The sequence below is a fragment of the Hyaena hyaena genome, unplaced genomic scaffold (genome assembly GCF_003009895.1).
Source record: "Hyaena hyaena isolate Hyena2069 unplaced genomic scaffold, ASM300989v1 scaffold_553, whole genome shotgun sequence".
In the NCBI taxonomy this organism is placed as follows: Eukaryota; Metazoa; Chordata; class Mammalia; order Carnivora; family Hyaenidae; genus Hyaena; species Hyaena hyaena.
In genome coordinates, this window is record NW_024081184.1 from 1,282,656 (window position 1) to 1,309,684 (window position 27,029).

A 27,029-nucleotide genomic window follows, 5' to 3' on the forward strand; every position below is an offset into this window, starting at 1 on the left:
TGCCACTCCTTGTTTGCAGAGCTCCTTGTCACTTGCAGCTGTAAATAAACATCCTCTCACTTTGGGAGAGTTGGGGAAGGGAGAATTTATCGTTCATATAAATGTTTATCGAGTACCTACTGCATCGCATAAAGGATAGTCTTGCACTTGTGAACCAGAAGAACAGTTGGAAGGGGCACTTAGACATTCAGTGGACATCTATCTACCAAACCCCACGCCATGCACACCTCATTCATTATTAAGTGCTCACCGCAGCTCTGTGAGGGATGCATTATCATCCCTCTCTATGGATGAGGAAACCGAGACTCAATAAAACTAGGTCTCTGTCCAAAGCCAGTTTCAAACCCAGGTTGCTCTCTGCATGCTTCTATGCCATACCTCACTTGTGCTTAAACTGGACTCTGTAATCTACCACTTAGCAACCTCTGGCAAGATGGTCAAGCGCTCTGAACCCCACTAGATTACTGACTTATTACAAAGATATACAGCTCACGGGGCGCCTGGGTGGCTTAGTCGGTTAAGCATCCGACTTTCGCTTGGTTCATGACCTCGCGGTTCGTGAGTTCGAGCCCCGCGTCGGGCTCTGTGCTGACTGCCAGCTCAGAGCCTGGAGCCTGTTTCAGTCTGTGACTCCCTCTCTCTCTGACCCTCCCCTGCTCACGCTGTCTCTCTCTCTCTCTCTCTCTTAGAAATAAAAAAAAAAGATATACAGCTCGGCAACAGCTAGATGCATAGGGCGATGTACATGGAAAAAGGTGTGGTGCTCTTGTGCCCACTCCAGACACCCCACTCCCCTCACATCTCCGAGGGCTCACCAACCCAGCTCTCCAAACTCCCCCAGTGGGCTTTTTTGACAAGGGATTACGGTTGCCATGATCCTGACTGCCAGATAGAGTTGTGGTAAACACTGAATGAAAAAGAGAATGTGATGGGGTGCCTGGCTGGCTCAATCAGAAGAGCACATGACTCTTGATCTCAGGGTCCTGAGTTCAAGCCCCATGTTAGGTGTAGAGATTACTTAAATAAGCGAATAAACTTTTTAAAAACTGTGAATGTGAAACGCTTTTACAACTGATAACACTTATTCAAATGTGAAATATTATTGTTACGTGAGGAAAGGAAGTGCATGTCCTGAAAACAGCCTCCTCCTCCTGTTCCTGGAAGATAAAAACTCTTGGGAGCAAACAGCCATGAAGTGACTCTTAACTGACTCTTAACATCCTAGGTTTGTTCTCTCCACTTCTGGTGTCCCAGGGACCTTAGGAGCTGGACAGAGGGAGGAAGGAGGGCGTAGGAGGGGAGGTGGGACCTGGGAGGGAGAAAGAAAGGACTCTGAGTCAGCTCAAGGCCTGTAGCTCCACACCGGACTTTGAAGTGTCTGAAAATATCTTATCAGGCATTTAACAGGGATGGGATGCTTCCAGAGGCAGGATGGGAAAGACGAGAATTGAATGAGCTGTTCTTGGGAAGCCAGCCACCAGCCAGAGGAGCCATGAGATGCTCGGGCTCCCCACTGGCCCCCTGCCAGGCCCGACTACCTGATGGTGCTTAACTACTGAGGACAAGGCCTCCTCCCTTAAGCTGGGGCCTTTTCCTTCCTGGCCTTTCCTGGGAAGAGAGGGAGAACAATTGAGCCCAACCGTTACTACCCAGGTGTTTGGCCCTGTAAGCCTGGGCCTAAACCATATACCACATGTCTATCGAACCCCCAGGGCAGGCTCCTCACACAGCAGGCCGGCTCCTCAGCTGCCTTCCATTCGGTCCTGGCTATGCTGAGCCCCACAGAGGCAGCCCATTGTCTTTTCCCTCAGGGTTTACGAGCCCAACTTTGATTTTCTAGCCTCTTTTCCACGAAAATGAAAATGCTAGACCCCATTCCAAAACGAATACAGGTATCCCCCCACTTTCTGAAAGCTTGCGTTACTGCACTTTCCTTTTACAGAAGACCTACAGTAGTACCTGTTTTCACTAACTGAAAGGAATCCTAAGAGCATTTTCACTTTTATGAAAAAAGCCACTACCATACTAATGTCGATCTTTCATGAAAGCTAATGGCACAACATGAACTTTCAGAGAGTGGGGGATACTCTTCACTTTACACCGCTCCAGTTTATGGGAGGTTTCATAGAAACGCTCTACTTTTGGATAGTGAGGGAAACCTGTCTGTGTCAAAAAAGAAAGAGCAAGGAAGAGAGAAGTAGAGAGAGAGAGAGCACACGAAGAGAAAGGAAGGAAGGAAGGAAGGAAGAGAGAGAGAGAAGCATGCCTAGTGTGGACTCTGAGGAAATAACCACTATAAATGTGGAGGGAAGTCTTAACATAACTTACTTGAGAAGAAACATTGAGGGGCGCCTGGGTGGCCCAGTCAGTCAAGTGCTCGACTCTCAGTTTTGGCTCAGGTCATGATCACATGGTTTCGTGGGTTTGAGCCCTTCATCGGGCTTTGTGCTAATGGTGTGGAGCCTACTTGAGATTCTCTCTCTCTCTCTCTCTCTCTCTCTCTCTCTCTCTGCCCCTCCCTCGCTCACACTGTCTCTGTCTCTTTCAAAAATAAATAAATTTTTTAAAAAAATTTTTTAAGAAAGTCGAGGCCAGGGAGCCACTACACTGCCCAGGTAATACCTTTCTGGAGGTATCAGCCTGGGCACTGCACCTGGCAAAGGCTTGGATGAAACATTTCATCTGTTATCCTGTGCGCATTGATGGTTCGTCGTGGAAAACCTTTTCCTCATCTAGAGCACAGGCCCCCTCCCTGAACTGGAACTATCACCAGATTCCAGACCGCAGCATCTCATGAATCTGCTTATGTGCCAGCTGTGCTGGCCCAGCCACAGCAGCCTCAGGCTCAGGGAATGGTCACTTACTGTGATTACACGGGTTTTCCTGGATCTTACTCTTACCCTGTAAAGTCCCACCGTCCCTGTACATGTTGAAAGCAGCCTCTAGAAGGTATCTCAAGTATGTATCTTTTTTCATATGTATGCAACTTTTTTAAATGTTTATTTTTGAGAAAAGAGAGAGAGAGAGAGACAGAAGCCCAAGCAGGCTCCAGGCTCTGAACTGTCAGCACAGAGCCCCACGCGGTCTCACGCTCACAAACTGTGAGATCATGACCTGAGCCGAAGTCAGATGCTTAACCGACTGAGCCACCCAGGTGCCTCTCAAATATGTTTTAAACTAACCCTTTCAGTTGTCATGTGGTGTGCCCTGAGCAGAAACATCCAATCTCTGGTCCCCTCATGCAACACGACCACTGCCTCCCCCAAATGTCCCCTCACTGAGTAGACACCAGGGGTGGAGTTGCTCACTGGACCCTTATACCAAGTGTCCCCACATCAGAGCTGCCTGCTCCCCCCCACCAAGCAGTGTTAGTGTTTAGATGCGATTGCTCTTTCCATTTTCATATGCCATGTCCATGACTTTTATGACCTGTTGAATAACAAGAATTCAACCAAGTAAGTTGTAAAGATCTAACTGGCTTTATTAATTGATTCATGAATCAGGTAGCATCCCATCTAGCAAGTAGAGGGGAGCTCATTGGAGCTGAAGGAAATAAAAGAGCTTTAAAGGCAGAAAGGGAACAGAAAAAAGGAAATTATTACCAAAAAATTGCATTGTTTTGGCAAGGTCACCCTCCTAAGGTCAACGGAAGGGGTCTATCAGTAAATTTCCTAGTGCTGACCAGGAAATTCCGGGTTGACTGGCTGAAGGTTACATTCCTGGGGGATCTGAAACTGCAGTGAGGTTAGATATTAAGTCTTAGTTTGCTGACACTGGACTCTTAACATAAGCGACTCCATGTTGGGCCTGAGGTTTTCTTTCTTTTTTTTTTTTTTTTTTTTTTTTATTTATTTCTAGGAGAGAGAGAGAGACAGCGTGAGCAGGGGAGGGTCAGAGAGAGAGGGAGTCACAGACTGAAACAGGCTCCAGGCTCTGAGCTGGCAGTCAGCACAGAGCCCGACGCGGGGCTCGAACCCACGAACCGCGAGATCATGACCTAAGCGAAAGTCGGACGCTTAACCGACTAAGCCACCCAGGCGCCCCTTGAGGTTTTCTTTCTAACAGATCCCAGTGTGAAACCAGGAGGCTGACTAATAAATGCCACACTGAACTCCAAGTCCTCCTCCACTATGGCCCTTTACTTGGACCCAGCATGTCACAGCGAACCCCTTTCCCTTAAGAGGTGTCTCCCAGGTGACCACTCAGGCGGTACAGCCAGGCAAGTCTGTCCCACATCCTCCAAGTAGCTTCTGATAGAGCTGTTAACCCCGACGCTGCACATGAACCCACAACTTAAACCAGAGTGAAGGCCCGATTTGACCTGCAGCCTTATGGAGACTGTGGCCAGTCCAGGTCCACAGAATGGAGAGGCACAGTCACCTCAGGTCAGGATTGGGAAGCAAATTCCACACACAATGTCCAGGAACAGTGAAAGCCCAGGATCAAGTATCTCCTACGCCCAGGCCCTCCATGTGGAAACAGCTGTGCAAACTGTAACAGAACCAGGTTGATTGTGTCAGTCACAGAAGGAAAGTCAGCATAAATAGAGCTTGGAAAACCTGGCTTATCTCTCAGGATTGCCCTGTGGGCAAGGTAAATATTTAGTTCCAGCCCTGGAATGGTGCCTGCTAATTCTGTGCTTTACTATCATTTTTAAAAATTCATTCATCCTGCAAACATCTACTGCCTGCCCCCTTCTGTGTGGCCAGCTAAGGCGTGGCACTTCCATACTTCCATCGCTAAGAGGCAGCGACCCTTCAGTCTTCTTCCCTCAGGGGGTCTTGGTGGGGGAGAAGGTGGGGAGCAGACACTGAGGAGGGCTTCACAAGGGAGTCCCTTTTAAGCTGGGTTTTGGCTGGGGTGTAAACTACACAAGACGAACACAGGTAGGGAGGGGCAAGGGAGAGCATCCAGATCTAGGGAACATATCTCTGGCTGGCTAGTGACTTCTAAATGCAAACTTCCCTGGAAGCACTTCCAGGCCAGCAGCTCTCAGTTCAAGAGAAGCAGCACAGACCGTAGAGTTTGTAGATCTGGCAGCCGCCCACTGGCTAGCAGGGGCACGTCCCTTACCTCTCTAAGCCTCAGTTTCCTTCAGAAAAATGGTAGAGCGTGGTGATGATGCAAGAGTGGGCTTGACTGTTTCAGAGGCTGTGTCTCCCTCTCTCTCTGACCCTCCCCTGCTCACGCTGTCTCTCTCTCTCTCCTAGAAATAAATAAAAAATATTAAAAAAAAAAAAAAGAGTGGGCTTGAATACCCAATTGTATGGGTCCAAGTCCCATCCCCGCTGTACTGCGTGCTAGTCATGGGTCCCTTGCATTTCCTTCCCTCCTCTGAACATGGAGAAATAGAAGTATGCACATCTCAGAAGCTGGTTTTAAGGGTTAAGTGAGATATAAAGCATGTCAGATAGCTTTACCTGAATAAATATTAGCTGCTATTTGGATACTGTTATTTGGGTGGAGTTAGGACTGGCAATGCCTGTGCCTGAGTTCTTCCAACCCAGTATTGATTGAAAGCCTACTACGTGCTCTATGCCATCTGGGCACGGATGAGCCCAACTCGCCCCGCAGGTTGGCTTCCCCAGGAAGCTGACAGAGTTCAGTGCACAAGGTGTTTATTAAGAGTTGCCTCTAGGACCAACACCTGTGGACGAAGGCAAAGGAAGCAGGGCTGGGAGAAGCGAGAGGTGGAGCTGCCTCACAGGCCCGGTGGAAACCTTGACTGGCCTCACGGAGAGCTCTGGAGCGGGAACGGTCCTTTGGAGTCACTTCGAACTGGGCGCTTAATCCCCCCACACTGATCAGCCATTGGCTGGAAGCTGCGGCGGAAAAGAGTGTGACCTGGACTGAAGGGGCTTCCTGTCCCCAGAGAGGCCGACAACTGACGGCGTCCACGCTCCGACCGCACTCACCCCCGGGACAAGCTGTTCCTAGGGCTCTGAGCTGCACATCACGGCATCCACCACAAACACATGAAAATCCCTGCCGTCCTGAAGAGGCTGTGCCAGCCGGAGCTCTTATTCTAAAGGTTGCTGCCAGGATTCAACGGGATAGTGGGTGTAAAGTACCTTTGGGATAAAGTACCAATGGGATAGTGGGTGTAAAGGGCCTGGCATGCAGATAATGAGAGCTGAAGGTAGTAAAACAGATCAGGGCCATTACCAGGTGAAAGGAATGGGAGGAAGGGTGTCAGATGGACAGAGGGAACTCAGCTGCTGGCTGCTGGCTGGGTCCTCTTCCTGTACTCCTGGCCGTGACGCCAACAAGCACTCCGACGCCCTCAGGGTTCTGTCCCTCTAGAGTCGCTCCTCGGTTTGTAAATAAAACCCTGGCACCCGGCCCCTTCTGACCCCACCTGGACACAGCAGCCGGATGCCGCCCGAGGGCTCCCTTCATCAAGAGGTGGCCGGCCTGATGGTGGGGACGGGGCTGCAGGAAGGGACCCTGGCCCTCCAGCGCAGAGGCCGGAGTCAGGCGGAGGGCGAAAGGGAAGGAATGAGGCCTTGGCGCCGGCCTCTCCCAAGTCTGGAAAACTGCGGGGAGGAGATCCACTGGCAAAAGGGCCTGCGCCAAAGTGTACCCAGCTGCCCTCCCGGCAGGGAGACCGATACCAGGTGGGGGAGGGGAGCGGGGAAACCCCTCAGCCAGTGTGCTGTCAGTTCCTGGAGGGTGTGGCCCGTGGGAGGGAGTGGAGATGGCCAAGGAGGAAGAGGTGGCTGGCTCGGCCTCTGACCCGTCCTTTGGTCCACCCCTCCCTCTCGGCCTCAGTTTCCCTGATGTAGGTGAAATGAGGGCAGGGTCACCAGAGCTGGTAAATACAAAATCAAGACACCCAGTTAGATTTAAGCTGCTGATAAACAACATAATGTTTTAGTGTAAGTATGCCCCATGCAATTTTGGAGATACGCTGGAAAAAAAAAAAAAAAAAAAGAAAAAAGAAACCCTGTTGTTTACCTGAAATTCAAATTTATCAGGCAATCCTGGGTAGGTGCAGACTGTATGCTGGGGGAAGCCTGCAGCAAATCCTGACAGTATGATGGGTGTGCTGGCAGAAAGGGACCCATCAGAGGGCAAACGTGGTCATCCTGCTGCTCCCGAGGAAGGACTAGGGGCAAGTGAAATGGATCCCACAGCAAGAAAGCGGCAGGGGCCCTGGGTGGTCTCAGCCGGACTCTAACCTGGACCCCCACCCAATAAGGCAGAGACATGAGAGCTGCAGAGCAGGCTGGGCCTCGGTTGGACTCCCCCTCGCCTCCCCCTGCTGTTCTGGGTGACCTTAGGCTGGGGGACTCTGAGCAAAGGTCAGGCCGGGGGGCCTGCCTCAATGGACTGCTCTGTGTATGGAGTGCTGGGGGGGGACATCAGAGTGTCTGAGTGGAGAAGTGGGCCCCTGGAGGGGTCTTACAGTGTCGCCCTTGCACAGGAGGACTGCCAGCCCACCTCACATCTGCTGCTTACACAGGGACAAAGCTGTGCATCACTCCTCAGAGTTCTGACCGTCACACACTCTTCCCTACCCCTATCCCTGGAAGTGGCCAGGTTCTCTCTGTTTATTGGTCCTACCCATCCTTCAGTGCCCCAGTAGAAACAGTCATAATCATAACTACTATTGAATACAAACTCTTGGCCAGGCATCTTGTTTCATTTTTACACTGACCTTATGAAGTAAATACCATCATCATGCCCATTTTACTGATGAGGAAATAGAGGCTCAGAAAGGTGAATTAATGGGATGCGTGGGTGGCTCAGTCAGTTAAGCATCCAACTGTTGATTTCAACTCCGTTCATGATCTCACCATTCGTGAGTTTGAGCCCTGCATCAGGCTCTGCACTGCCAGTGGGGAGCTTGCTTGGGATTCTCTCTCTCCCTCTCTCTTTGCCCCTGCCCCACCCACTCTCTCTCCCTCCTTCTCAAAATAAATAAACCTAAAAAGAAAGAAAGAGAGAGAGAAAGAGAGAGAGGAAAGGAGGGAGGAAGGGAGGAAGGAAGGTGAGTGAAGTTACCAAAGGCTCCTCACTTGCTTTTCACAGCAGGGGAAGAGGACTCCAACCTAAGTCTGGGTGGCTCTGGGGCCCACGCTCCCCGTGTGTCTGTGCCCCTCTCACCAGCCTGTATGTATTTTGTAGACCTGGTACTGCTGTGCGCTACGTGTCTGCCTTGGGTCAGAGTCCTGGGGGAGGAGCACAGACTGGGTTTTTTCTACCTGAAACCTCAGTCCCCGGCACAGAGGAATTAATAGTGCTTGTTGGAAGATCAAAATGTACCTTTGTCCCTTCTCTGTCCCCTGGCCGTCTCCCTCTCCTCCCAGGCCTTGCAGCAGCCAACACTTGCAATGTGAAGAACCTTCCCTGCGTCCATTCTCAGCTGGGGCTAAGGCTCAGAGGAAGGAACTGGCTTGCGACTTGTCTGTCCCGTAGCTCTCCTCCAAAGGAAGCCCCTCCCCAGCCCGCCTGGGCCCAAAGGGCATGTCCTTAGTCCCTAGAGGAGATAATGCCTTTGTCCCTACTCAGATAAACAAACAAAGCTGCTAGATGTGTAATTCGAGGTGCAGGAGCAGCGTCCCACCCACAGAGATGGGCCTGTCCTTCCTCCCAAGGTCACCAGCAGGAGCCTAAAGATAGCCAGGCCCAGTTAGATGGAAGGGTCAAGCTTAGCCCATTTTGTAGATGGATAAGCAGACCCGGAGCAGGGAAGCCCTGATCCCAGGCCTGCAAGGCCACCAGCAGCTCCCCTGCCTCTTCCCACACAAAAGCACAGAGCCTCAGGGTCACACCGCTCGGGGACACTATTCACAATGCGGTCTCTGTATAGGCACCCCTAGAGTTTTGTGACATGGTGGCCTTTTGGCACAGAGGCGTGCGTGTGCATGCTCACTTCACCACCACTTGTGACTCTGGGCCCCTGTAGACCCTTTGACCTGCCCCATCCCCCTACGGCCGCCCCACACACCCCGGGCACTGTCACATCAGAGTCACAGGAAGCAGGACCAGCAAGTGTGCAAACTGAGAGCCAACATGGGGAAGTTTATTTTCCAAGAATCATCTAAACACATGGGGAGTATTTTTAGCCCCTGGCTCCCACCCAGATGCCAAATGTAAACAGGGGGCCAGAGACGGAGGCCAGAGAGAAGGGCCATCGGGGCCGCAGAGCAGCCAGGGGAGACAGGGTGGGACAGGGTGCTACAGACCCCACCCTACCCTGGTCCAAAGATCTGTCTCTCTGGGAACTGCCACAGGCCAAGAGTGGCAGTGCGAGCCAAGGAGGTGCAGAGAGGCGAGCGACTCCAGGTTCTGACAGGTCCCCGAACCCCTCTCTGTGGCTCAGCATCCTTATCTGTGCAACAGAGAAATAATGCCGCCCTTTATAAGGATTGCAGAGAGGCCCAAGTCTGGCCCTCAGCAGGTAGTCGATGAATGTGTATCATGGTCTGTGCAGGGAGCCAGTAACCTCAAAGAAGTCAAGTGCCAACCAAAACTATCGGGCACGGAGCCCACCTCAGGCCTGGCCAGCTGCAGCGAAGTGTGTGTGTGCGCACGTGTGTCCACACTGTATGTCCGATTCAGTGACTGAGGGATATTGGAAGTAAATGAAAGCAGGGCTGTGGGGAGGGCAGGCAAGGGCTCTCTTTCTGCATAAAGGTGCCCCTGGTGACCCCCTATCGTCTCTGGCCATGTTGTGTCAGAAGCCAGAGTGGGTTGGGCACAAGGAACTCAGAGCGCCGTCTCTAGAAAGGGCTCTGCCCAGGGTGGTGGTGGGACAGCACGGAGAGAGTGAATTTACTCAGAAGAGGAGGCTCTCAAGAACACACAACCCACGAGAGGGATTGCCTGTCAGCCTCCAGGGTGTGGGGGCTAATTCCAGGAATGGCTCCTGCAGTAACTGGCTGGGAATGACCTTGTTATGAATCATGTGCTGGCGGCAACTACTTAGCCTTCAACGCGCAGGGGGAGGCAGGGGGAGGCTTGAGCTCTGGGGCCTGAACAAGCTGTGCCCATTCTGACGCCCCCTGGCTGGGTTTATTATTGTGGGGTCAGGGGGACAGGAGAGGGTCATGTGCCTTCCACAGGGGTTCCCTTAGGTCCCTTGGCGAGAGTTGGGACTTCCGGGTTCTGCTGTCCTGTTTTTCACTGAATCCTGCCTTAAGGGCAGGGACAGGGGTGAGGCTTCATTGGGGAGGGGGCAGTTTGGATTTCTGAGAGCCCTGAGCCTTGGGTGGGTGGGGGCGGGTACAGAAAATCTCAGATCCCCCACAGGCTGCACCGGGAACCAAAAAGAACGGGTTTGGTGCCCACACCCCTCCTGCTGACACACACCACCTGCTGTTGCCATGGTGACCATAACACCACCCCCACGGCTGTGTGGTCACTGGTGAAGGGAGAGGGGTGCTTATTCTTGGTCACGAAGGGAAAGGGGAGGAGGGGCTTCTCCCTATCCCCAGGCTGAGCTGGGAGTGGTCAGGGGCTCTGAGGGTGTCAGGGTGGCAGAGGGCTTAGAGGTCACCTCTGCCAACCAGCTACCCTCCAGAGAGCCACAGTGTGCCTGCCGGGGCTTCTAGCGTGGCATAATGGAATCCCTTGAGTGGCTGAGTAGCTCACAAGTCTTCCTGTGGGCAAGTTCACCGTGTGCAGATGGTAGAGCCTGTGAGAGAGGTTGTCCCCACAGACATGGCCCTGGCCTCCTCTTTACCTAGCAAGGTCCCTTCTCCTCCCCTTCCCCCACCCTCATCTCCTCCAAAATCCAGCCTTGCTCTGGATGATGCCATCCCAGAGCCTGGGGCCCCTCAACTCCTGAGGCTCAGGACCTGTCCATGGGTCCCTTATTTCCGTCTTCCCTAGTTTTCTGTGCCCTCCTGTCCATACCTGCCTCTTCCTGGTCTCACTTGCAAAGTGTCCAGAGAGCTGTCATCCATCAGCTCCTGGATCCCTGCAGCAGCCACCCCTCACTCGTCACCCCTACAGCCCCTGTTTCCCAATGAAGCACATCAGGCTCTAGCTAGCTGTCTCTAGGGGGCTCCCAGCTCTTTCACATGCAAACCAGCATCCTTACAATGTCTCAGTGCAAGCCCCTCCTGCCCCCACCCAGCTGACCTCTCCCTTTTCCCCCCTCCCTTCAGCTCTCTTACACAATTTCTCCCTCCCTCACTCCACTCCAGCTGGCTGGCCTCCCTGCCGTTCCTCTGACAGGCTCCCTCCCCTCCACACATGAGCACCTGCTGGCTTCCCGATGGCAAGTCTGCCCCTGCCTGCTGAGACCTTCCCTCACCGCCTTCCCTTCTTGATATATCCTTCTCCGCAGCTCTTACTGCCTTATGATGCATGCACAGTGTGTATATTTTACTTATAGTGACCCGAACCAGACTGCTGACTCCAGGAGGGCAGGCAGGCATTTGTCTGTCTTCCCTGTCACATCCCCAGTGCCTGGAACATAGATGCTCAAGAAATATTTGGACAAATAGGGGCGCCCGGGTGGCTTAGTCGGTTAAGCGTCCGGCTTTCACTCAGGTCATGATCTCGCGGTGCGTGGGTTCGAGCCCCGCGTCGGGCTCTGTGCTGACTGCCAGTTCAGAGCCTGGAGCCTCTTTCAGAGTCTGTGACTCCCTCTCTCTCTGACCCTCCCCTGCTCATGCTGTCTCTCTCTCTCTCTCTCTCTCTCTCTCCTAGAAATAAATAAAAAACATTAAAAAAAAATTTAAAAAAAAATATTTGGACAAATAAATGAACCCCCCTCTCACCTACCTTGCCTAGGGTATACTACACACAACCGGCACTCTCCACCCCTAGTGCAGAGGAGAAAGTGCTGGGCTGGGGTCTGAGCCACTTCTGCCAGAACCCCCTGTGTGGCCTCCACATAGTCTCCTCTCCTTTCTGAGCCTCTACTTCCCCCATTATACAATGAAGAAGCTGGATTGGAACTTCTCTGGCTTTCTTTTCTTTTCTTTCTTTTTTTTTTTTTTTTAAGTTTTTATTAATTTTGAAAGAGAGCAGGGCGAGGGGGAGAGGCAGAAGGGACAAGGAGAATCCGAAGCAGGCTCCATGCTGTCAGCATAGAGCCTGACACAGAGCTTGACCTCACAATCTGTTAGATCATGACCTGAGCCGAAATTAAGAATCGAAAGCTTAACCAACTGAGCCACGCAGGTTCCTGGAACTTTTCTGGCTTTCACTGTATTGGGACTCAGAGATGTCTTTGCATCTCTCCAAATGGGGTGCAGACAGAGAGTTCAAAAAAGGTGGGAAGGAATGCCCCGTGGTCCTTACTTAGAAGAAGTATCCAGGCCTTCAGGCTCCTACCCTGGAATGGCGGTAGGTTGAGGGGAACAGCACAGAGATAGTCATGGAAACTAAAAACAGATCTCAGAAAGGTTTCTCCAAAAATATATCTGTTTAATCATCAAAATCCAAGCTAGGAAGCCTGAGGAATGGAGGCCCCAGGCCTCTACAGCCTGAGAGCAGAGGTCAAGTGTCCAGAAGCGAGCTATCATGCAAGGAACCCAGCCAACAGGCACGTGAGCGTGGGGACGAGCAGGGTTGGCAAGGGTAAGGGCAGCAGCTGTCCTGGGGCCCGAGACTTGTACACCAGGCGCTGTCCCTGGCGCTGCAGGGGCCTGACATTATCTGTCATTTTCAGTTTCTGCTCCGAGTCATAGTAGAGCTTCTTGGAGAATGCAGCAATCTGTAGAAGGGGCATAGCTCAGCAGCGAGCAGGGAGCAAGCAGAGCTGCATTCCCAGCTGTGCGACCCCAAGCCAGTCACCTCGCCTCTCTGAGCCCTCATTAGTAAAGAGGGTCAGAATCTCTAACTCTCAGGGTTTTGTGCAGATGAAAAGAAAAAGGGATATAGAGTGCCTGGCACTGGTGTGGGCTTAGTTTCCATTAGCTTCCCTTACCGGGGAAACTAAGGATACACGGCTCACAGTTTTGCAGGCTCACAATCACTGCTGTATTATCACTGTTACTATAGAACAGTGGTTCTCAGACTTGAGTGTACAGTAGCATCACAGTTGCGGGGTGGGGGGTTGGGGGGGACGAGGAGGGTGCTTGTTGGGCCTCACACTGCCAGGCCCCATCCCCAGAGTTTTCAATTCAGCAGGACTGGGGTGAGGCCCAAGAATTGGAATGTCAAGCAACTTCCCAGATGATGTTGATGCCACTGGTCCAGGGACCACTCTTTGAGAACCACTGTTCTGCAATGCAAGTATCACTAGAGCAGGGATTTAGGCCCTTTGGTTCACCCTTATATCCCCGGAGCCTAGTGTGTTATAAGGACCCAAGCACCATTTGTTGAATGAATGGACTTTTTCCTACTGTGGCTATCCTGACCCTCTCTCAGCTGCTCCTGGCCAGCCTTGGGGCCTCCCTTAAGCTGACCCCTCTCTTCAGGACACTGTCTTCCTGCCCTCAGCTGCACAACTCCCACCTACTTATAGGGGACAGCATGGGAGCCTTTTCTGACCTCCTCCACCATAGCCTCCCCTCCAGCCTTTAACCCAGGGGATGGGATAGGCAAGACCTATCTTGTTTGTCTGCCCCTCAGGGAGTGTCTCTGGACTGAGCCAACAGTACCTCACCTCCCTGGAGGTGACCCCAATCCCCACCCCAATCCAGGGTGCCTCTGTGGGGATCCAGAGGGATGGTTTCTGGGGAACTGGGCAGTGGGGGGCCACACCCTTGGCTGAGCCCTAAGTACCTGCTCCTTGTGGAGCTTAATGTGCTCTTGGAACACAGTCCAGACAACCTTCTCGTCACAGCCTGGAGTGGTGAGTGAGCCCAGGTAGCGGAAGTAGTGCCTCAGTGTCTCCTTCTTGGGAAGTAGGTCAAATAGGCTGATGCTGTCGTTCATTGTGGTGTTCATATCTGGGACAGAGGTAGGAACAGAGGATGCTGTCAATTGGTGGGAGAAGCAGGGGATCCCTGGGAGCCCAGGTCACTGCATCACCCCAGCCCTTCCTTTGTAGGAAGAAGTCTCCTCTCTTCCCTTCACCCCCAGACACTCACTGGGTCTGGGGACATATGACAGCGCCTCCACCAGAGGCTGGAAGCCATGATTTTCCTCAGATCCAGCCTAGAACAGAAGAAAAGGGGGCTTGAACAGGGACATGTGGAGAGCCAGGAGTGACCACCAGCCCATTCTTCTGGTCTGTGGAGGGGAGGGCAGGCAGCTTCTGGAACTGAGGCCCTGAGAGGCTCTGGGCTCCCCACCTGGGGGTATAGAAGCCACTGAGAAACAGAGGGACTTGCTGGAATCCTAAATCTCTGGATACTAAGAAGCAGCCTCTCAGACCCTGGGGGGATGAAGGCCTTACCTCCACAAAGAAGGCCAGCACCGCAATCTCATCTTTGGGATCCTGAGCCTGTTTCTCGTTCCTCGATGTTCCCTTCACTTTCTCATGTACTATGTGCATCTAGTGGGGAGTGAGAGGAATGGAGAGAGGGCCTATGAGGGGGTTGGACCACCCAACTTGCCACAGGCAGGTCCACCCAGAGCCCAGCAAGGGCACCGGCCCAGGAAGGGTACTCACCTCCATGGCATACCGAACCCCATTGAGGGTGTGCTCTGAGCCCTCATCCAGCCTCTCTGACCAGTGCAGGTGCAGCTGCTTGGCCCGGTACTGGGCAGCCAGTCCTCCTCCAGTGACCGAGGCCTCATCCTCCAGCAATACCATCACTGGAGGGCACAAGAGGGGACAGAGTTCTCGCACTCGCCTCCTCTAGCCTGTCCTTGTTCCACCCAGGCAGAACCTTCTCTCCTACCTGTGACCCTTCATAGGCTACAGGCCTGGGCCTATGCGGATAGGATGGGATGGGACAGGTGGTACAGCTCAGATTTTTCGCTGGCCCCTTATTGGCCTCTTTGCCTGCCTCTCCCTCTGCACATCCCCACTGCCCCAAACATGCAACTGGCCCCTGGTGCCTGGTGTCCTCAAAGGAATGTCCAAAACTCTTCAGTCCTGGGTCACCTGCCACTGGGCCCAGGTTGGCCAGCCCTGGTCTGACTCTGACCCCTCCTAGCTTTGCTCTCTGTCCACCAGGCACATGGAGCCACACACAGTTCCCTGAACACCCCAAGCCATTTCACACCTCTGTGCCATTGCATATATTGTTCCTTCTTCCTAGAACGTTGTCCTTCCCCTACGCCAGACTGGTCTGAATAAAGTATCGAAAATACTATGAAGTGTTCCCTCCTTTCTAAGGCCCTTCCTGTTTCCCCCTGCCCTCCCACTGCTGGGCTTTGCAGCCCCTCCTCAGCAAAGGTGGGTCTGCCCCTAGTGGTCCCTGGAGGAGCCCACCCCTCCCAGTCCTCTGGAACTCAGGGGTCCCTGGACCAGGAGCCCATGCCTGCCCAGGTCCCCTATCCCACCTGCCTGAGACCCACCTGAATGCCCATTGTTTTGGACTTTCCACTTTCGCTTCTTGTCATAGCCAGAGAAGGAGAAAGATCCCAGGCTTGGGTCTATCTGTGCCTCAGGAGTGACAATATTGATGGGGGACTGGCGGCTCTTCTGGCAGTTTCCACCCCATTGGCTAGGCCCTGAGCAGGTAGAGAGGGTGGGCAGAGAGTCAGGGGAACATAGCACCTCCTTAAGTTCACAGAGGGAAATGGGAAGGTGATTGGAAGCTGTGCAGAGGAGTCTCCTGGAAGGGGGCTTAGGAAAGGACTAATGCTGACTAATGTCAAGCATTATCTGAGGGCCAAGAGTCCGGGAAGCAGCCCTGGGGGAGGCTGATTCCCTGTAGCCAGGTGATGGGGTCTTGGAAATGGGGCAGCACCATTCAGCCACTGAAAAATAGTATAGACCAGAGGAAAGCAGACTGTGGAGACATGGATCAACATTTGGGGGAAAAATTTCAAAGGACAACCTCCCAGGTCCACCCAAAGAGTTGAAACAGAACCAATTCTTCATTTTGTTATAAGAGCAAAATGTGAGGCACCTGGCTGGCTCAGTCAGTGGAATATGTGACCTTAGATCTCAGGGTTGTGAGTTCAAGCCCTACACTGGGTGTGGAGCCTACTTTAAAAAAAAAAGAGCCAAAGATATCTCTACATACGATGCTATTGCTGATTTATTTGATAGAAGACTTATCCTCTTAGTGATGGAAGATGCCAGAGACAATTCAGGTCACTCTACACTCCCTGTCCCTTGAGCATCAGGACTGTGTGTGTTTGTGCGTGTGTGTGTGTGTGTGTGTGTATGAAGAACTGATACCTGACTAAGGGGCCATCATTACCCTTATCCTTACCACCTTCTCTGGGTCTTCATTTTGACTCGGGCAGTCCCTATCACACAGAGAGGCCTGTCCTTAAGACTTGTTATACTTACCCAAGCAAGCAGAGTTGGGGTGCTTGGCTTGAATCTCGTAGCACCAGTGTGACTCTGAAGTAGAGAGAGGAAGCATATGAAGTCATGTCAATGTATTCGTGTACACATATGTCTCTAGGAATGCACTTGAGCTCTGTAAGCACAAGCAACACTGTGTGTGTGTGCATGCGTGAGCACACTAGTGCACACATGCATGTACGCATGTGCATGCGCACGCAATGAATCAGAGGCTAGGAATATCCATGGAGTCAGAGACCCCTTTGGGTTGGGATGGAGCATTCCTGGATTCTGGGACAGAGGGCCCAAAGGAAGGAGGCTTAAGAAAATATAGGGATGAGGTAGAGGTGGTAGAAGCAGCCAGGCCCCAGGTGTCCTGACCCACGGCACATCATGCCCAGGCCACTGTTCCTCAGGCAAAACAGTCACCCCTTGAGGGCCTTGGGTGACTTGGGGGCCCACCAGCTCTATCCCAGGGGCTGGCCTCCATGGTCTCCTCCAGTTGCTATCAGTCCCCTCCTCCCCTGCATCTCCCACCCTAAACCTGGAAGGGTGTTTCTGGCAAGAGCACAGGAGGAGGATTAGGCCCAGTCTCCCTTCCTGGGGCAATAGAGCCAGGTTCAGCCTGGCCGCCTTCCCAGAGTCATCCAGATGATGGAGGAAATTAGACTAGCCCCTCCCTGGAACACACACCCTCTTGTGTTATTAAGACTCGTTCTGGGCTAAACTCTCACAGCCCACCGGGGAACGTAGTCAGGCCTTTTCTCCTGTCCCATCACCCCACAATCCCGGTTCATGGGGCCAGATTCAGGTTCTAATCCCAGCTCTGGTTCAAGACTGTAAAACCAGCATCTCTGAAAAGAGGCTGCGCTACAAACCTACCACACTAAATGCAAGATGTCACCAACAGGGGAAACTGCAAGGACAGAGAGGGCACATGGAACCCTCTGTGCTTTCTGCTCAGTTTTTCTGTAAACCTAAAACTGTATAGTTTATTGATTACACACACACACACACACACACACACAAGGCTGCAGCGGTAGGGTGGACAAAACATTTGATCCAGAGCTGGAATTCTGGCTGGGCCACTTAGGAGCTGTAGGTTTAGGGGCAAGTCACCTAATCTCTCAACCTCAGTTTTATCATCTGTCAAATGGAGCTAATACCATCCACCTCACTGGGCTGTGGGAGGATTAAACGAGAGATGGTAGAGTACCCCAGGCAGCCTAGAACATAGTAAACTCCCTAATGAGTCCTTCCCTTCCCTGGCCTCCCTCCCTCTGGCCTCAGATCAGTGCACAGATGGCCAAAGCCAAGGCTGGGTAGAGAGGAGACAAATGAAGTGAGCTGGAAAGAACTCAGGGATGATAAAATTCCTAAGAAAAGCACAGCTTCCCACTCAGCCTGAGCTAAGGTCTCTGAGCTCATCCACCCCCTTCTTGCCAGGCTGCCTCCATCTACCCCACCTCCTCTGGAGTCCCTGGAATGGGGATGCAGTGAGGAGGGAGCAGGGAGGAGGTCAAGTTCTTGGCAGGGGGAGGAAGGAGGGGCTTCAGGCCAGGAGAGTGAGCATCCATAGAAAACAGGGCACCTTCTCACTCCAGGCTCCTCAGAGTCACCTAGGGTTTTTGTTTCCCAACTCTGGGCCAAAGCTGGCTCAGCCTCATTCAGAGTCTGACAGTCTCTGCAGTGTCTTCCCCACAACAATCCATCCCCTGCCCTGGACTGGGCTCTGCTGTCGCCGGGGATTGCTGCATCTGAGGAACCCGCGTGTGGGTCAACTCTGCAAGGAACTGTGGCCACTTTCCACCCCTCTCTGCAGGTGGATAGAACTCTGAAGTTGGAACCTGTGCACCTGGCCTCAGTCTTGGCTCTGCCTCTTACTTAATCTCTGCAGAAGAGTTCATTAACTTTTCTCAGCCCTCCATTCTTCCTCAGGCAGAACAAACTGCTACAAAACACCCAGGACTTTGGTCAGTGTCTAAGGAGACATTGAATGACATGGAAGGTCATTCACACCCATGGAAGGCTCCTTGTTATAATTATCCTATGTCTTGGGGCACCTGGGTGGCTCAGTCGGTTAAGCATACAACTTTGGCTCGGGTCATGATCTCACTGCTCATGAGTTTGAGCCCCACATCGGGATCTGTGCTGACAGCTCAGAGCCTGGAGCCTGCATCAGATTCTGTGTCTCCCTCTCTCTCTACCCCTCCCCCACTTGCTCTCTCTCTCTCTCTCAAAAATAAACAAACATTAAAAAAATTTTTTAAATTTCTCCTATGTCTTCCCCTCTCAAAAGTTCTGAAGGCAGGAGGGGCTTCCAAGGTTGTCTGGAGGCCTAAGGGGAAGCCATTCCAGGGGAATCCTTGCTTAAATCAGAGTCTTGAATGGCAGAACCCCCCTCAGCCTCCCCAGGCTCCATCTGATTCACACTGAGCCTTTCTTAGGAATTTGCTATTCTCCTAAATCTGGCTACGGCTCCTGGTTTTGTAATGGTGACCTTTGATCCACTGTCTTAATCATGGAGACTTTTGCCCTGTTTGGCTGAATGCTCTTGTAACTACCCTCTTCTGGAAATAAGAACCAGGAAAACATAATGTTGATGAGGCCAGGGGTCAGGTCTATGTTCGTGGGCTGAGGGGAGGGACCTTCAGGCAAGAGGTGGCAGGGTCACAAACCAGCTCAAGTTCTATATTCATTCACGAGAGGGCTGCCCTTGCAAATAATTACAAGCCTGTTGCCTCAGTCCGTCTCTGCAGGGCAAGAGAGGCACCCCACAGACAGATCTTGGCTCCAAGCTCCAGGTTCTACCTAGGTGACCTGCTCTGACCAGGGATGCAGTAATAGACATAATCACCATCACCAATCACCCAGCCACTGCCCCCTACCCTTGACTTGCCTGCCACCCATCTCCTTTCTTTAGAGGTGACCAAAGAAGTTCTCTGATGGACCTTGCTCAAGCTACCCTCTCACTCTGTGGGGAAGGAAGAGTCCTGGAAACCAGCTCAGCAAAAAACCCAAGTATGTCCTGGCAAAGTCTCAGCAATTCCTGGCCAGGGTTCTGGGGCTCAGAAGAAGCCTATGATCCTCTCTGCTTCTTCACCTTCCACGGCAGCAGATAGTCTGGGGAGTCTCATGTGGAGCCTCTTCACTCACCAGCCTCAAGTGTCCAAGGGGATGAAATGGGTGGAGGAAGGCAGGTCCCAAGACAGTTCCCAGTCAAAAAGTCCCAGCACTTAAGGAGAGCACAGCTTGCAGGAAGGGGCAGCTGAGACAGATTCCTGGCTGGCTGGTCCCAGGCAGTGGTAGAGCCATCACAGGTCATCATGTCTGGGGTGTCTGCCACGTGCCACGCAGGCACTGCACTAAGTACTTATACCCATTATCTTATTTGAATCCTTAAAACACCTAAAGTCAGAATCTATACTATCCCTATATTGTAAATGAGAAAATTGAGATTAAGTGATTTACCCACCACCACACAGCTACAAAACAACAGAATTAATTGCAAAGTGTTTCTTTTTTCCTTTTTCTACTAAGCTCACTTAAGTAGGTTTCAAACTCCAACTTTACATAGAAATTTTTTCACATCCTGTCTTTTCTCTTTTCTCCTCTCCTAGAAAGAAGCCAGCAGTTTCTGCAAGATTCCCCTCATCCCTCCCTCCCCCAATACCACACACACACACACACACACACACGTGCAACTAGCCAGCTAAATCTTTCCTGCAAAGGGCACACAGTCTCTCCTTCTCTGCTCTTGAGGGCACCCTCACCACTCACTCCAGGACTCCAGGAGAGGAGTTTTGGAGGGAAAGTCTGGCTGGGTGAACCCCTATGGGGACTATCGGAGGGGTAGCTGAGCTGGCGACTGGCAGATGGGGGCTTCCTGAAAAGGAGATGGGCCCCCGTGGGGCCTCAGAGATGATGCCTCCCCGGATCCCTGTGCCCAGCCTCGCGGCTGGAGGTACTTTCAGCTCCTTATCAAATATTAACACACCTCCCGCCACCTCCCACCTAGGCGAATAATTAAGAGCTCGGCCACACATTAATCTTTACATGAAAATCACCCTGGCCGGAAAGACCGGCTTGGCCAGGGCCTCGGGTGTCCTAGTGCCTCCGACCTGCAGGCTCCCAGTATAGCGCTGGGGGCTGGGGAAGTGAAGGGGGCCGGCAGCTTCAGGCGATAAGGAACCCAGGGTAGGAAGCGGGGATACCGGGGACCCACCGCACGCAATCTGTCGCCCGTGCTCAGGGAGGGGGACAGCGACTCAGCACCAAGCCCCGGCGGGACGGACTGCGACCGTATGAGGAGCAAAGGCGCACGCAGCTCCAGAAAGGGCAAGAACGGCTGCGGGCGTCCCGGCGGGTGGGAGAAGCATCCTCATCACTGACTGTCACGCTCGCGGGGCCGAGGGTCCACAGAGCCCCGCGCGCACCCCGCAGCCCTGCACACCCGTGCACACGCCAGCCCCGCAGCCGCACTTGGCCGTTCGTGTGCGCCGATGGGCTCGCGCCCGCCCCATTCGCTCGCGCCGTCGCCGCGGCGGTGCCCCGGCAGCCCAAGCCCGAAAGGCGCCCAGTGTCGAGTGCAGTGGGGCTGGGGGTGATGAGGGGCGGGCTGGGAGCCCGCGCATTCACCTGCGCAGGCCGAGGGCCGGGCAGCGACGAGGACCAGGAGCACAGGCAGCAGCCGCATCCCGCACAGAAGCAGACACGCCGCCGAGCCGGTGGGCGCGCGCCGAGGAGGCTTCCGGGGGTGCAGTGATCATGCCGGCGCGGGTTTTATAGCGGAGCTGCTACGGGAGGTAGCCCCGACAGCCGGACGCGGATAGCGGCTCCTCCCCCTGGCGGAGCCTCCCCTCCCCGCGTCCTGTCCCGGCGCTGAAATCCTCAGCTCCCCTCTCCCGGCTCTCCTACCCCCTGCCGAGCCACCTTGTGCCTTGTGCCCGGAACCACCCTCTTCCCCCCTGCACCAGCTCCTCTCCTCTCCACCCCGAGGTCGCGCCGTCCGCGCTCTATCCCCAGCCCCCAGCCCACACCTGGTCTCGGGTTTGGGAACAGGGCGGTGACTTCGCGAGGTACTTACTCGACCCAACGGTGGGTGCCCGGATTCCTGCCTTTGATCATTTCGGCCTGGACCCCTGCGCAGCCCTCTCGCCTCGGAAGCAGTTCGCTGGGGCCTTGGAATGGGCTTGGGTTGGGGTGGGCAGGTGTACATAGCCTCGGAAGCATGGTGGAGTTGAGGGATGTCCTCCTCTTCGGTGTCCTAAGAAAGAGGGCTTGCTTTTCTCAGTCAGTGATCGCTGACACCGTGGGTATCATCTCTTTTCTGTTTTCTCCTAAGCTGCTCCATTTAATTTCTAAGGAGACCAAAGATGCTTCTTCCGACACAGAGTGGATATGTCCCTAAATTGCTGTGTGAGTGTTTTTGTGATGGCCAGAGCAGGGGTGCGTGAGGCGGCAGAACTGAGAAGTAGATTCCAAGGGCTCAATGAGAGAGAAGCTTATGGGGTCAGAGGGACTGCGGCTGGCTCCGCTTGAGGCCCCCAAACCCCTCAGATGAGATGGGAAGAGAAAAGACAGGAGCCTGAATGAAACTTTAGTTTACTTGTCTGTCGAGATCTTCAGAGGAGTCCAGGGAAAGGAAAGTTTTCTTGAAGGAACAGGGCTGAGGGCCACCGTAGAGGAAGCCGCCTCTTGTCCCAGGAGGGGTTCTCCCTCTCCTGGCTGTGGCCCCACTGCTGCAATGCCTCTGGACCCCTTGATGGCTCTAGGCACTGTGCGTCCCACGCCTGGTGGGGGCTTCCGTGGGAGTTTGAAAAGCTCAGACTTGGGTACGGAAGAGGGACAGGGAACCAAGCAGTGGGCCTTGTCCCCCTTCATCAACAGGAAGCCCCTGTTTTCTGGTCTAGTCGCTTCCCCATCCGCTGCCAACCTCTCAGCCCCCACCGGCCTTTGAACCTAGGCTAGGGACCTCTGAAGAGGCATTGCCTCCCCTAGAACTATACAGGCCAAGGGGCTTCCTCCTTGGTTAGAGCCCCGGCTCTAATCACCACTCCCCACTCCTGGCCCAGGATCACACAGCCTCAAGGAGCAGCTTTGATCCTACAGAGATGGGAGGGGGCGTCCACATCAGGATTAGGGCTCTATTGTCCACACTGCTTTAGAATTTAATCAGCAACAAGGACCATGGCAGCCAGAGGAGGGATTCCACACCCTGGGGCTTTTTCTGGGGAGTGGATTTATGTCCATAGGGCTATAAAAATATATCTTTCAAGACGGAGGAATGGAGTGGAAAGGAATCCTATTCTGGGGAACGAAATCTACTTCAGGGGTTTCCTGTGACCCCAGGCCACCCCCCTGACTGGCAGGAGAGACTGTGGAAACCTTTGGTGGGGTTAAGGGCTACTGATCGCCTTCAAAGTCCATTCCATTGGGACCTCCCAGGGGAGAAGAGTGTGGGTGGGAGAGCTACCCCACAGGTAATTCTACTCCACACTTTTGAGTGCACCCCCTAGGATGCTGGGGCCAGCAAGATAGGAGGAGAACCAGGCCTTGGTGTGGTGTCCTCTCTGAGGCATGGGGCATGCATGGAAAGAAGTTAAGTATCCGCACATCCTCACGGATGTGCCTTAATCATGGGCACCCCAAAGGCTCTACATTTGCAATGTGGGAAGTCAGGTGGTTGCTCCTTCTCTATATGTCATCTCGCCAAGGTTACACAGGTCAGGAGCCCCCCCCCCCCCACTTCTAGTCTTAACATTCCCAGCCTTATCTCCCAGCCTAGACCCCTGGCCTGGCTTGCCATAAACTAGTCACTTGTCACTATCTAGGCCGAGGGCCTTGTTGCCCTGAAGAGGACAAAGCCCTCATTCAAGCAGGGATCATTAGAGCAGGGATGGGCCCTGACGCATCTCAGTGACTTACAGGATCCATAAAGCTGCCAGCCCAGACCCACCAGCCCCAGCCTGGCACTGGCTCCTTCCTCTTATTCTACCCAGGGTCCTGCATTCAGGTTTCTGCTCTTCCTCTAACTCAGGGATGGCCTTGGGCAACTTTCCTACACCTCTGTGATTGCAACTTCCTCATCTATAAAGTGGGGATGATGATCTCTACCCTGATGACCTCTGTCAATAAACAGTTATTGGAAACCAGCTGTGAGCCAGCGCCTGCCCAGCCCAGACTTTCACAACCTGCCTCACGGGTCTTGGGTGTAGCCATTGACTCCTGGCAGGTGCAGACATGAATTACGATTGTCATCCTCTGGGGATGTTCACTCACATGGCCCTACAGCAGGACAGAGGCAGTGGGAAAGCTAAAGGTTTTGAGGGCAGACAACCCTGGGATCACTTCTGGCTTGACACACATATTCTGTGGGGTCAGTTGAGCCTCAGTTCCCTTTTCTGTAAAATAAAAATCATATCCTATCTTCTTCATAGGTTGTTGTGAGAATTCTGTGACCTAAGCCTGAGGTAGGCTGGCCTGGGCTAGCACATTAGCACCTCTAAATGGAGGTCCCTTTACCTGGATTAAACTTGAACCTAGGCAGATGTGGATGTGGCATCAGGTGGGAGGGGAAATCCAGGTTCTTCCTGGACTCCCAAGACCTAGGGAGGAGTGAGGAAGACTGAGGAGCAAGAGGAAGGCCCCAAATGCATGGCCCCAAGAATGTGAGACTTGGATTCAGCCCTTGCTGGTACTCTGATTGGCATGGGATGGAAGCTCAGGGAGCAAGAATACTGTATTCCTGGTGTTAATAGGTCAGAGGAAGGCTTAATACATACCCCTGAAGAGAAAACTATCATACTTATGTTCAGGCGATAAGGTGGACAGAGTATAGGCAGAAACTTAGAATAGGCTTTGGGAAACACTGCTCTGTGTTCACATCCCAACCCCAGCCCTCAGGCTCAAAGTCCCGATCAAGAAAACGGGGATGAAGACAGCACCTCCCTCACATGGTATCATTAGGATCCAATTATGTGATCCTGGGTAAAGAGTCTGGTAGAGGCCTAGGCACTTAGTAAGGGTTCAATAAACCTCAGGGGCAAAAATAGACTATGACCTTGCTATTATAGGAGCCCAGGGGAGTGGTACTTAACCCACCCAGTGGGTGGAAAATTAGAGAAGACTTCCTGGAGGAGGCCCAAGCTGAGTTTTAGAAGGTAAGTAGCTGTTAACCCAAAATGGGAAGGGAAATCCAGCTGGAGGGAACAGAATGAGAAGAGGCATAGAGTGGGATGGATAATCACCGAGTGAGAAGTGAGGATGCCAAGAGATGGGATTGGAGAGGCATTTGGCATCAGATGGATAGGACTTATTTGTTGGTGTTAGAAGGTTGGGCTGATACTTCCTTTGATGAGGGGCATGTATCAAGACCCTGATTTTCTGGGCCAAGAAACCTCTTCAGAGAGGATTGCTTGGCCCTAGAAAGGGACAGGGACCCTTAATAACTTATTTGAGTTACAAAAGAGGAAGCTGAGACTTGGAGAGGGCAGTGACTCACCCAAGTTGCCCAGCAAAGAGAACACAGAGCTGAGGTTTGAACCTTTCCATGCCATTTGATCCCTTCCCCTCAACACACACATCTTCCTCCCATTGAGATCCCTAATCTCCATCTCCCCTTGCTTTCTGCACCCTAAGGGGCTCTCTGATTAGCAGATGATTCAAAGAAATGTTTGCAGAGACTCCAGGATGTTGAGATGAAACTCACATGCAGGACAAGGTTTAATCAGTACCCTGCTTTCCAGCCCTCCCCAACCTGGATCTCTGCCATATTCTAGCAGAGACAAGAAATCTCCTTTCCTGCCAGCATCTGTGAAAACTGTAGTTCCTTTTTCCTTGTCTTCATGCCTACCCTATTTCTCTGGTATGTAGAGATAATCCTGGGGAAGCAAGAAGAAGGGGAAGGAAAGAGTTGGAAGCTCTCATGGGAGCAGGATAGGGACCTCCTTAGTAGAGGAGTTCGTGGAAATTTCTGCCCTGGACATTTTGAAATAATAAGAGCGGTAATAAGCATGGAATGATCCAGCAATGGAAATGACATATGTTCTGTCCCTGCCCTGCAGAGAGTTCAGGAAAACTCCCCATGGCTGTTCCCTCTCCTACCACTGTCTCAGCTACAGGAATACAGGCTCACACCAGCAGGAGGCTGAGATCAGAGCTGCTTTGGATTTTCCAAGTGTATTCATTTATATTCTGGTTTGGGGGCAGCAAAAAACTCTAAAGAGGGTGATGAGGGTAGAAACAGGTAGAGAAAAAAAAGCAACCTTGGAGAAAAAGGGAACACTCCCTCCTCAATTCATGCTGAGGCAACATGAAGAGAATAGATTCTTGTGTGTGTGTGTGTGTGTGTGTGTGTGTGTGTGAGAGAGAGAGAGAGAGAGAGAGAGAGAGAGAGAGAACTTCTTTTTCTCTGATTATCCAGATAATACCTACTTATTGTAGAATATTTGGAAAGAAGCAGGGGGGGATAATCACCAATAATATTATCTCCCAGAGGCAGCTATTTTACAATTTGACATATTTTTAAGAAAAAAAACCTTTAAGGACGCTTGGGTGGCTCAGTTGGTTAAGCGTCCAACTTTGGCTCAGGTCATAATCTCATGGTTCATGGGTTTGAGCCATGCGTCGGGCTCTGTTCTGACAGCTAGCTCAGAACCTAGAGCCTGTTTGAATTCTTTGTCTCCTTCTTTCTCTGCCCCTCCCCAGTTCACACTCTGTCTCTCAAAAATAAATTAAAAATGCAAACAATTTTTTAAAAACAGAAAAAGAATAAAAACCTTTAAACATAATAATCACCCCCCACCTTAATCTATGCTGAATTTTTCTGTCTTCTCTTTCAGTCTTGATCACTATGCAAAACACTATTGACATAATGAACAGCTTTGTGTCCTGCTTTTTAACCTTCACAGTTCAGTGTAAACATGAGTCCATGTTACCTCAAAGCCTTTGCAACTGTCATTTTGTGGTTCCACAATAAGCTGTGGTCTCAGCTGACTTCCCGTTGTAAATAACACTGCAGGGAACATCTCATTGGGGAAGCAGAGCCATAAGCTTGGGAGGGAAAACAGGCATCTTCGTTCCTTCCCTGGCTCCCCATCGAGCAGAACTACCATCAGTTCAGGAGAGAATAGTTTGGAGGTGCAGTAAAGGACAAGGCAAAAGATTTGTGAGGGGCCCTCTCCAAGGGACCCTCAGAGGCCAGTTGGAGAATCTGAGTCTGGAGTTCTAACTCTCTGACCTCTGGTTTGCCTGTAAGATAGGGAACATGTATGTGGGGTTGTGATGGTGGAGGTGTTCTGTTATAGATCAGCAGGGTAGAGAGACTGTGAGGAAAAAGCATGTGCTCCTGGATGCCTCCTCCCCACTGTGGTTTGCACAGAGATGGCGCCCTCTGCTGCCCCTGTGCCTCCAGCCCATCAGGACCTTTTACAGTTTGGAAGTTCTTGCCACTATCCAACTATATCAGTCTGTCCTGCACTGGTGTTTCTTTTTCGATTATGAGGAGGGCTTCATTTAATGACACTAAAATAGATTCAGAGAGTTGGAAAACAACTCTTTAGGTCCATCCCCTATGACTCCATGACCTCCTGCCTCTAGTAAGAGCTATGTGTGGGTACATGTGGGATGGTTAGATTATCTTCCCTGTCTCCCTCTTCTGGCAACCAAGGAAGGTGGGAACCAAGTGGCTGCCATAGTAAGTAACCCCTAC

The 27,029-nt window shown here is 52.4% G+C and overlaps 1 protein-coding gene across 1 annotated transcript; it reads right to left on the minus strand.

The window, feature by feature from the left end:
* Positions 1-12,371: 12,371 nt before the first annotated feature.
* Positions 12,372-21,080, minus strand: CA4 (carbonic anhydrase 4). The gene is made up of 8 exons (XM_039255997.1): positions 20,957-21,080; positions 16,322-16,375; positions 15,376-15,531; positions 14,522-14,667; positions 14,306-14,404; positions 13,998-14,064; positions 13,690-13,856; positions 12,372-12,676 (listed from the first exon to the last, which is right to left on the minus strand). Exons 1-8 carry the CDS (start codon positions 21,012-21,014, stop codon positions 12,482-12,484), a joined length of 942 nt encoding a protein of 313 aa, XP_039111928.1. The 5' UTR covers positions 21,015-21,080; the 3' UTR covers positions 12,372-12,481.
* Between the last annotated feature and the right edge of the window lie 5,949 nt (positions 21,081-27,029).